Genomic DNA, 12166 nt, shown 5'->3' with positions numbered 1-12166 from the left:
GAGAACCAGTTTAAAATAAATAAATTAATTAATTAATTAATTAATTAATAAATAAATAAATAAATAAATAAATAAATAAATAAATAAATACAACCGAATCCTTCATATGAGACTTACTGTCTTTCATAACAAGCTTCTGATCCTTAAAAAGGAGAGTGATAAAGTTTGTCACTGGTGCTCTGCTATAGACAAAGTACAGTGCATAAGACATGAGATGATAGCAGTAAAATGTACATTGGCTGGGGGGGGCTGGCTTGTGGTGCAATGTAACTGCAGGACATGAGCAGGTTTGGGTGGGGGGGGGTTCAAAATGGTAGAATAATTGACTTTGCAGCAGGATAAAACATTGTTGCTACGATACACGGGCAAAAGAAGTTAATTAAAGAGGGCACTGAAGGCGGCAGACATGCAAAGAGCAGCGAGATTGGCCATTGTCCCGTGACACTGGCCATTGTCCGCCTGTGCTCATAATTAGATTCTGATGTGTACAAGGCTGCCCTCTATTCAGATCTGACGCTATAAAAAACCCGGCTCTTCACACACCAACATCCTGCATGATGCATATCGCTGAATTTAGCTATTCAGACTGGCCCTGCTAGCCAGGGAGCCAGTCACATTTCATTCTGCTTTCATTTTTCGTGAGATTTCATTCTTGTGAGGTTCTTTTTTTTAATTGACTACAGAAAGTTAAATACAAAAGTACTGGTAATTTTCCTCTATACAAATTAACTTAGTATTTTCATATTAAACAATGACTTAGAGGCACCCTGATGAAATATCTGCCCTTAAATGGTGCAAAATTAGACAGATGATGCAGTTATACAGAAATGCATCAGTTATGTCACATTATGAGTTATGGTGCAGTGGCATCAATGACTCTCATTCAGAATTTTTAAAGCTTTCATATAATTTTATTTTGTTTCATTTACATCTGCAACCCATGCCAGGACAGACATAGAAGGTTAACAGGAGCCATTTTGTTTCTGAAATCCCCTCTGAAGCCTCATTGGCTGTGAATTGTGCATGTTCCCTCCCACTGCCAGGGAGGGACCTACAGGACCTTGGACAGCAGCAGCCTCTCACTAGACATGCTCACCTTCGGGCCAATCAGCAATCAGCTCGAGTGTTTCCCTTAGCACGTTATAAAGGCACAGGCCCCTGTGTCTTGGGAGGAGAGACCGTGTGGAACTCTGCCATTTTGTCTTTTGGTTCCCTCAAACGCTCCGGACCTCCTAAAAAGCGTTTCTTCTCAGCTCTGCTATAGTGCACAGGCTCAGGGGAATTTTTGTTGGACTGTTTTCTTTGTTGGAAATAAAGCAACTAAAGGCCACTGCTTGCATCCAGTTTTGGGTGTTTCTTGTCCAATCACTGCCCCGTATGGCGGCTCCACCTTAAGCTGTGCCACACGTCCAAAACCCCCAACATTTTACCATGAAAAGAATGCTCCTCGAGTTGATTACTCAGACCTCCACATTGCCTCACCCCATAATTTGCATCTATTTATCAAATATTTGGAATAATTTCTGAGCGAAGGGGTCCCAGTTTCACCTCTGCCTCTTCATTACTTGAGCAGGCACCCGATATTGAAAATACAACTCGCCTGAATTCCATTTCACAAAAGCCTGCTGTAGCACCTTCACGATTTTATACTACCACCAATTCCCAGAATAATAACTGGTTCATTTGCCTAATGCATTTCTCATTAAGGAGTAAAAAGTGACCTGTTTCAGGGAGCAAGTGTCTCACAAATTATCAGCCTGATTAAAAGCGCTCTGCTTTGATGGTGTAAAACGCGTTGGAGATAAGGTGTTATTTCCCTATAAAAGCGAGAAGCCGTTTCTCTTGCCTGAAGTTAGCCAGAGCTGTGCCATGTCAGCACTGCTACACAAGACCTTCCTGGAGAACTGCTACCGTATGGCAGCAAATGGCAATTATGGGATGAACTATATCTTTCATTGTCATCACAAAGAGGGGCACTGTACCGTTTAGACGGCTGCAGACTGTGTAACAGCACTCGTTCGGGATCAGCGTTCACACAGAGGCCCTCTGTTAACCGTTCTACAGGTGAAGACTGTTCAGCCACATGCCAAAAAACAAGCAACGCAACATTCACCCCCCCACTCTAGAGGCATCCGCACACTGAAGACAAAGGATGTTAAAGAAAGGGGAAAAAACAGATGCTCAGATGCTCACTTTCCACGTGAGATTTACAGCCTGGCCCGCTTTCCTGTCGCTGCTGGGGCTAGAACTGCTCGCAGGAACAGCAGAGGCGAAGTTCTGAAATGGTGCTCACAATTAAAACAGCCTTCCAGTCAGGATTAAAGAGCAAGCAAAACAACGGGTGACACACACGGCCTGAAGGAACTGAAAGGGGAGAGTCGTGGGACGTTTCCAGGGACCTGGTTTCCCTGTGAACGGCCTTTCTTTACCCCTTTCCCCCTTGCTTGCGTCCGCTGCTTGGAGGTCTCAGTTAACTCCTGAACGTGTGAGATCATAAAAGTCAATAGAATGTTCTTAACTGAACATTCTAATGCTGATGTCACAATCAGTAGTGGTAATGGAGAGCAGTGGAGTTCTAGAACAGTGACATAATGTTGGGGGAGGGGGGGGAACCTCAGCTTCAAAGGGTTAAAAGACCTGCAGTTGAGGCACTGAAGACCAATCGGAACTCTGCATTCACTCTGGGGCCTTCCTGATGACTACAAACCCATGCTTCCCAGGAATCATGACCACAAGCTCCCCTGCTGAGGAACGGTGTACAGAGAAGCTGGGCCTAGTGCGGCTGTTATCAACTGACAGGGGCAGTCTGTGCAGTGTGAACTCAAAGACTGCAGTTGCCACAAATACCCGCACATTCAACCACGGGTGCACACATGCATGTACACACACATGCCCAATCTCAGACCCAAATCAGACCCAAACAGAATGCAACATCTCTAATTACAGCACCATGCAACAAAAAAAACTCTAAACACACCCAAGCTCTGCAGCGTTTGCCAGAACGAATTAAAATGCCAGAGTATTCTTTCAGTACATGTTTTTAATGAGTCCCATATGGTTACCTCACAAGCATATTGATCCAGAGAATCAAAATTTCTCCGACAATAAGGAAGAGAGGAAGGAAAAGAGACCAACTTTCAAAGTGCAAAGCAGTGAAGTGTAAGGAGAATTCCTTTCGATTGTACACTTATCAGTTGGCTGCTTAAGAGCTTTCCAGTCAGGTAGGCCTATACCTTTTCTCATACCTTTCATAACGGTAGGTGTTAGAATCAGGTGTAGTAAGTAAAACAAACAAATAAAACTGCATGTGAACTATGAAACTACAATGGCCAAGCCGAGAAAATCAATGGGAAAGAATTTGCAGGGAAAGAAGGTAAAGAAATAATTGGTTTTCCGCATCTAAAAGCCACAGGAGGTCAAGGGAAACAACGGAGAGCTTGGAATTAATCTCCTTCCTGGAAAACAAAACCAGTGAAACTTTCTAAAACCTCCCACATACTAATCCCATCCAGATCCCCTAATGAGCCTCCCTGGACTGGAAGCACAGTCCTGCGGGAGAGGGAGGGAGGCGGGGCCAGGGGCACGCCAATCAATTTCACACGTCTCCCACCACCAATCAGAAGGCTGGGTTTTAGGGACTGTAGAGGAACCTGGGAACATCCAACACCAGTGAGTGCGGGGATGAGCGAGTGTTGAGGGTGAGAGGGCACAGCACCCCCCCCCCCCCCCCTCACTCAGGAACACAAAATGGAGCATTTCCTGTCTTCTCAAATGTCCAATTACAGAGCCGAAGCCATGCACCGGCACCACAGCCCCTCCTTTACTGGTGAGGGCAACAGCTGGCCAGCAGATAATCAATATGTGGGAGAAACGAGGGCTGGAAACTGTATCCAGTTACCGCCCTGTGCATGTTTTTCCATTTCTGTCCATTTCTATCAGGAGTGTGGGGAGGATGTGCACCTTCCCTGCGTCTCCAGTCTTAATCTGAGAAACGGGGAGGGAGGAGGATCTTAACTCCTGTCTTTACAATCAGCTGCTGCCCTGCCAAAGTTTTCAGGCTTTACAGGGGGGGGGGAGCCACTCCCACAAACCTGCCTAGTCTGAAATATGTAAACAGTGTTCCATAATGTTCCAGAATGTGCCGTTCTGTTTTTTTTTTTTTTAATATGTGGTCTGAAATATGTGAGTAGTAATGTTCCGGAATGTTTCCCCACTCCAGTGCAGTTTGAAAGGCTACTTACAAGAAGCGCTAATGTGTTAGCTTTTATTGATTGGCCAGCACAAGTCCATAGCAAAAAAAAGTCACAAAAATTGTTTGTACATCACATTAAAATTCCATGATGGGACACTAATTGTCCACAATACACTTATTTAAGGTTCAATGAACATTTTAATCAAATTATCTGCATAGATTTTTCTAAAGTAAAATTTTTGGTTAGCATGAATGGAGCCAATTGTTGTACGTGCATGTCATGTGTAGCCTATGATTTATTAAACAAACTGGTAGCACTGTATACTGGAGAGTGACAACAACAGAAATGATACCGTGAAGCCCTAAACAGCAACACTCTCCAGAGTAGTGATTAAATACAGACATTACCCTGATTTTTTCACAACCCCACACACTGCCTCTATGCACCATGGCTTTGCCTTAGCGGAATATATTTAGCAAGCTGCAAAGCTACGACGCGCTAGTAAGCGCTCCACTTTCGACAGTCCGAGCAGTTCGCTGCTGTACGCATTAACGCGTGCCTGTAAAAAGTGGCTCTGGGAGCCTGTGTGCGGTTTAAATGCTCCGTTCATTGAGTCCAACACAGAACACTTGGCCCGTTAACCCGCTTTAATTAGGGGTCTGATTTTATCAGTGAACGAGCGGGATGGACTGAGCCAGGATGACCTCCCGAGCGGTCATGTGACCTGTTTCTTCAGCAGTTCTCTTCCTGCTTGTTCCGTTTCCCGGTTCTGCTGTCACTGCCAGGCCTCACCGTGACCCTGACTGGGATCTTAAACAGGCCCTGACGGGGACACTACCGCTGTGCTCCCGGTTCATTTTGCTTTCTCCTGAATTCCCTCCGTCCATTCATGCACCCCCCCCCCCTTATAGCCCCCCCACCATCTCTTACACACCTCCTGTCCAATTCCCATCCATCTGATGGTACTCTCTTTATTCTTTTCCTGTCTCAGTTCTCTCAGGTCCGTCTGACCTTCTGTCTGTCTGCCTGACTGTTTCTCTCTGTCTGACTGTTCTGTCTGTCTGTCTGACTGTTTCTCTCTGCCTGTCTGTTTTTCTCTCTGTCTGTCTGACTGTTTCTCTCTATCTGACTTACTCTCCGTCTGTCTATCCATACCTGAATCCCTGTCTCCATCCCTCTTTCATTTCTCTCCTTTCTGTCTTTTCTCCTTGTTGCCTCTGTTCTATTTTCAATGTATATTTGCACCGGTTATACAGCGAACGGAAAACCGTACACAGCCAATAAAACCCAAAGCGTTCTCCTCCTTTAACTGGGCATGAATAAATGTGCATTTAAAGCGGATCTTTCTCACTCCTTTCCCTGCAACATTCCCATGCTACCTCACGGGAAGCTTTATTAATTAATCTGGATGGGGGCGGTTTATGGCAGCAGAATCAAAACAGGACAAGCGATGCAGGTATAATCGGCTTACTGCGAGCGTGAGCGGTGAGAAAGTGATTTCACAAGGCAGACGTTTGCGCGTTTCGGACAGGGAGGCTAATCCGAGGACTTCCTCCGATGAAAGGAACTTTCAAAGGAACGATTCCCATTCCGTGGCCTGCTAATACATCATTAAAACTAATTGGAATCCAGTGTAACTACATTAATGGAAGCACAGATGCCAACTCAACTAAACTAATTATAAAATTCTTCTTTGAAGAAGACTGTTGAAGCCCTGACACACAAGAATAGTAGAGCAAAAAGCATTATCAAGGAAACATCAGGTGAATAAGGGCGATCAGTATGTAGGCTATATTAGTGAGAATGTATTACACACCCAGCACTGTTCTATGAAGACTCAATGCCACAGCACACAAGAACAAACATCAATGTAAAACGGCAAAAACATTTATTGACATTAAATAGCCAATAAATAAATCAATGAGCAGGACAAGTGACATCACACCTCCATGCTTAAGGTCACAACATTAGATCTGAATGTTTTATGTACACGGTTGTTCCCTGCACTTGGAACTGTACTTCCCTCTAGGGTTTTCAACACACTTGTTCCTGGTTTTGGTTATACACTTTGTTGTACGTCACTCTGGATAAGAGCGTCTGCCAAATGCCTGTAATGTAATGTAATGTAATATACTGTATCAATAAAACAGAATAAATATTCATGTGTCTCTCAACTGCATTGCAAAAAATAAGTGCCTTTTTTATTGTTTTGACTGGTACGATTATAAAAAAGTGAGCATATTACTGTAATATGTTCTTGGTTATTTGTGCGCATGTGCGTTCTTCTCAATAAAGTTCTGAGATACAAATTACCCTTGCGTCTAGGTTGGTCTCACTTCCTGTGAGCTCAGGGCCCAGTGTTTCCTGCTGATGGGCATAGAGTAAGCACACCTACCCACCATCTGTCTAGTGTCTGCAGCTCGCTGAGAGTAGCTACATACAGACTCTGCGTTGCTCTTCAGTGAAAGAGATTCATCTTGAGTGGGAGAGTTTTAAAAACAAACAGCACAAACTACAGCATTAGAAAGTGGTTTGCAAATCCATCTATCCGTCTTTTAAAGTGTAATGGTCACATCCTGCATAATTAACATTACTTTTCACTCCACTGCAAGCGTCCACTCGCTTAGCCATGTAATTACAACAGGCAGAAAGTGCCACTCCATTTTCTATGGCTACACCTTAAAGGTGACATCACCACGGCTATTTTTAATTGGCTAGGTCCGTCCAAAAATGCATGTAATTAAGTAGGCAAATGGAATTTTTTAAAATGCAAGTGAAACATGAATATTATTAGCATGTTCAAATACCTGACACTCCAGGGGAACCCGCACACTCTCGTGTTTGCATTAAAAACGTACATAAATCTTAATTTAAGTGCTTAAGTGCTGTATAGAAAAGGAAATGCAGAAAAGGGCTTTAACTCCAGAGTTCAGCGTTCACAGCGGCTCTTTGTAGCGGCTCATTTCACCATAATGATCGCATGAATGAATCTATGAAAGGGTTATTTGTACTTTTTTGTGTTGTATATACTGTATACTGTACAGTAGTACCCCAATTATCCCTGAGGGTTAGTAAACTTATAAATAATGATAATTCTTACTCAAGCCCATGCATTTGAGGAAATAATCCCACCTACAATAAAAAACATTACATGTGACCTTCAATGGCCTGGTTTTTGTTGATGCAGAACAGTATCTGACTAGGCAGAAACGAGCAGTTAACTATTTTAATTATTGTTATTGCCCTGCCTTTACTGTGTATTTGACACGAATCTGCTCATTTTCACAACATTTTTAGTCCCAGGTGTGTCCTGACCACTGCATGCAGTGCTTTGCTTACAAACTGTTCAGTATGCAAACATAATATTCTAAATGCAAAAATATTTTTGAGATACTGGTAATCACATATATTCCCGTCATATATACTAGATAATAATTCTAATTTTTAAAATATTACATCGTTCAATTTAATCAAAAAAATGAATCTGGACTTTTTAAAGCAAATATTACGACTAAGTACAATACTGCATACTGAATCCGGTTGCCAGACGTCTGGAACACGGTAAGTATCTCGCTTGCAAACCCAATTATAACTCTAGGATTCAACAAAAGGACGTACTGGTTTATATTCCAGGACATATAACGAAATATTGCATTTTTACATGTGGCCTAATTGTGTACATATGCAGTAAACGGATATGCGTTTCCATCGTTAGGTTGCAAAGTTAAAAGCTTCACGTTTTCCGGAAACGGTCACGGGTAAACATTCGCTTTAAATAAACGACATATGGAAAAAACCATTATACGCAGCATATTGGTGGAACATATTGAATAGGGGAGGTCGTTTTACACGCAGATAAAATAAATAAGTCCTGTCTTGGGTCTCTCTCTCTCTCTCTCTTCTCCCCTCCCCCTCCACCAAAAATGGCATCAAAGCAATCAAAATGGTAATGTTCACCATGAATGGTGGCCCATCCCCCCACCACGAAACTCTGCAGACTTTTACTCCATGTTAAGAGGAGCCGACACCCCTTCTTACACAAAATGGAAGCTTCCACTATCAAAGTGATGTGCTCAAAAAATAGCCTAACATAAAAATACTCGCAGATATGCAAATATCTGCATTGTGTACCAGTTTCTTTAGTAAAAGCGACCTCGTTCCATGTTTAAAGCATGTTTCCCTTTAAAGAGACGACAATGTGATGTTCAAATGATGAAAACTGCATTCCTAAGGAAACGACATCGATTAAACTTTAAGAAATGGAAAGTCAATCACACTAGGATCCAGATCTACATCGCGCCCAACGACAGTTATATATTTTTTTATTTATGCTTTCCTGTTTTCATCTTATTTTCTTTGCTCGCTTCTGGAACTCTGCAACGGACTGGGCGAGCGACTGTAAGCGAACGAGCATTGTGACTTCAAGCTTTCGATGCCATCTCTGCGTGGTGCTGAAAAATAGCTCCTTAGTACAAAGCACAAGAAATCAACTACCGCCAAGTCTTCACGGGTCGCATGCGAAATTAACTCCTAATACTAGTTTTACTGTGTGGAGGAAATATTAAAGTTTATCTCGAACACTATCTGGTGCATGATTATAGAAAAGTGAAAGTGTAGTCAATATAGCGGAGTCGAATCGAAGGGCTACCATGTAGTCATGTGACCGAGGAGAAATAACACCTCAAGACTGTAAAGTAACAAATTTGTCAGGCTTAAAATGTAAACCTAAATATTTGGTGCGTTAAATAACTATTTGGTCTCTCGTTTTTTCTTCCGTGTTTAATCTCTAAAAGTAATGGCCTAACACTTAAGATTCTCTCCTACACTACTCAACAGAAACATGTCGACCTACTCAAAATGGACGCTAATTTTTCCAACATGTTTCATGTTATACAACTTACCCCGTACCCAAATATAATTGCAGTCTATCCTAATGTCTCCTGCAACGTAAGCGGTTTCCTCATACCACACGGTACTGAAATAGCATACTTTTAGAACATTTTGACGCAGGCCATTTTTGTTTCGAACATGTCTGTGAAACGCATAGGCTACACAGGCGACACTGTGCCCACGAAGAATGAGAATGCGAATATCGCACAGATGTTGGCTATTCAGTACATTCACAAATTCTTACTTGTTTTTCGCTTGGGGGTGTTAGTCTTTAGTCTTTCGCGTAATTGTTAAGCTCGTCTTCGTACAGTTTAACAAAATGCTATTAACGCAGGCGAGAAACAAATTGTAAGTCGGTTATAACAAGACTGATACTCACAAAACTAAATTTAATACGCTGCGTTTTCCTGCAAAGTCACACTAAGGACAAAGCGGTGGAATCGTCGCTTAGTGCCCGGGGGAAATCAGAGAAAAAGATCTATGCTGATAAAGTTTTTTCACTCATAATAGAGCTGCTTATTGAGATGCAAAGCGTAGTACAGATATATCCATTGACCTGTGAGTCTGGCTTCATTTATGCAACTGGTTTCTAAATAATCATAATAATAATAATAATAATAACAAATCTTATTATTATGATTTTATTATAAGATAACCTATACATGACAACACAAGTGTTTCAAGTTAGTATGTTAGGGAGGAACAAAGCAACGAGCAAACACAGCAAGACAGTTTCTTGAACCTCATAAATATTCAAGTCTCGTTCTGCTCCCTACACAGAACCACCGCATTATTACTCCAATCCTTGTTGCTCTAAAAAGACGCACGACATTCCCAAACTACTCCGAAAAGTACACCAACAATTTCTCCACAAACGACATGCTATGCCGTTACAGACCCTGGACAGAAACAAGCAAAGATCACCTAGTTATACGTTCGGAATACAAATCGCTCATGTTTGATCGGGTCAGTTCCCCCCCTTGCTCTCACTCGCTCAAAATACCAATAAGGGGTAACGGTGGCTATAATGGTAAGATTCTTGCATTACCTGATGACACTGAATTTCTACTTTCAACGCCTCTTGCAGGCCTTGTAGTTCCATGGTTTGACTCCAAAGCACTTTTCGTATACTTTCGAAGCAATCGCGGCGAAGTTTCCGAGATATAAAGAATATTTAAAAAGCGACAATAACAATCGAAAGAAGAACTACTCAGACCGCAAAGCAAGTTCTCGCTCCTTTGCTCGGAATCGGACTCGTCACTCACTTTACGCCAGTGAGGAAAGTACTCCAGAGGTCGCACAAAGATTTCAGCAGTTGGACAGATCCGCTTTTAAAATATTCCCGCAGCGATGCATCCAGTCCAGTATGATTTAGTTTTTTCTTTCGATCATTTTCAGTTGAAAACAGAGGACTATATGTTGTCCGAGTCCGCGGACTGATTTCACTTTGCCTCGGGAAAAGCAGAGCTTCGGCTGTCAATGCTAATTCGAGAGTTCCCGGATGGAGCGGCGCTAGAAGAGCAGAAACTCTACACTTGGTCTGTCACACACGCGCGCGCGCGCGCGCGCACACACACACGGCTCAGTCATGCGCGCTCTTACAAAAAAAATCACCAGAGGTTTACATTGCGAAGCAAACTCTAATAAACTCCAATAGTGTGGCTAATTATTTCCGACAGTATTATATATAAAATAATAGGCTCTGACTAAATGCACTGTAAAATCAACTAGCTTTATGTAGCCTATTTTCCTTCTAATCTGTGGATGTATGCTGTTATAGACTATAATGTATCATTTCAACGTTAATCGTTTTAAGCATTCACTTAATAAATGTTATTGGCCAATGAAATATAGTCCGCTGGGCAAGGCAACCTGAGCTAGTATGAGCTGTTATTCTTGACTAGTTAGCGATACTTGTTGGTTTGTTCAGTGACAATTTGTTGATTATAAACGGGCCTACTGTGTCTCTTGGTGATATCACTTCTGTATTCCGAAGGCCAAACACTGAAGTTCTCTACTTTAATACGTCACTCTGGATAATATTGGAATATAATACAATCTTCACAGAGGCTCAATTACTAGTTTTGTTGTTAATGTGTAGGATAAATTCACGTCAAAATTATGTTGTAGGCGGCTGTTTACGCTTATGAAGTAATGTGCAACTATTTATAAATATTTATAAATTTCACTGGAAATACAATTCTCACCCATTGTTGTCGTTGGTTCATTATCAGCGTTTGTGCCAACGTGTCGCCCTGTGGTGTTGTCCATGTTGCTCTTAGAACAGAATTCTCCGCTCATTTTTACCCTCAAATGCTCTCATCCTGGTATTTATTTTACATGGGTCATTAGGCTCAGCATTTTTGAGGTTTTGTTTTGTTTTTTGCAATGTTGATTGTTTTCTGGATTGATGTTTTATCTCTTGTCACTGTGTCCAATTTATGTGAAAAACAGTTTACGCTTTGTGATTTCCAATTTTATTTTATTTTTCTGTTGGATCTTGTATTTTGGTATAGGAGTTAACTGTCTTTTTACAGACTTGATTCTCTCTCTCTCTCTCTCTCTCTCTCCACCCTTTGTCGATGCTCCCGGTTTTTATTGGGCGGTTCGCCGGAGTGGGCGCGCACCGCTTAACACCAACAAAAGCTGGGATGACGAGTGACCAATCAGCGGAGTGGGATGAGAACGAGGAAGCAGCGCGTGCGGAGATAATATAAAACAACGCATGAATTCCTGTGGATTTTATGGTAGCTTCACCGACGTGATGGGGGAGTACCAGCCAAAAACAGAAACGACAAATATATCGCATTCGTTTATATTTGTGCGTTTTGAATTGGATAAAATATGTGCGATGTTGATGTATTATTCATTTTCACAAATATGCACAGCTCATGTAGGGAGATATTGAAGCCAAATGAAACCCACGCGTTTGATCAACGCAAGTACGTCAAGTACCTTGGACAGCGACACTTTCCCCACCGTTCGTACTTGGGTAGCTTGACGAGGACTTTAGCTGGAGGAAACCGTAAAATAACGTCTTTAACAGCATTCAAACCCGAACTCTGCACAAAATACTTGCAACT

General features: G+C 42.1%; 1 protein-coding gene across 1 annotated transcript in view; it reads right to left on the bottom strand.

Annotated features, from left to right (window-relative positions):
• Nucleotides 1-10529, bottom strand: part of LOC135258763 (PHD finger protein 21B-like) — a 46610-nt gene extending 36081 nt beyond the window's left edge. The window contains exon 1 of the mRNA XM_064342323.1: nt 10132-10529. Coding sequence (XP_064198393.1) covers nt 10132-10185 — 54 coding nt within the window. The 5' untranslated portion in view covers nt 10186-10529. The remainder of the gene's footprint in view (nt 1-10131) is intronic.
• Nucleotides 10530-12166: the final 1637 nt, after the last annotated feature.

Source organism: Anguilla rostrata, chromosome 7, assembly GCF_018555375.3.
Source record: "Anguilla rostrata isolate EN2019 chromosome 7, ASM1855537v3, whole genome shotgun sequence".
Taxonomy (NCBI): domain Eukaryota; kingdom Metazoa; phylum Chordata; class Actinopteri; order Anguilliformes; family Anguillidae; genus Anguilla; species Anguilla rostrata.
Note: the sequence above shows the minus strand (reverse complement) of the source record. Positions and strands in the feature narration are given on the sequence as shown.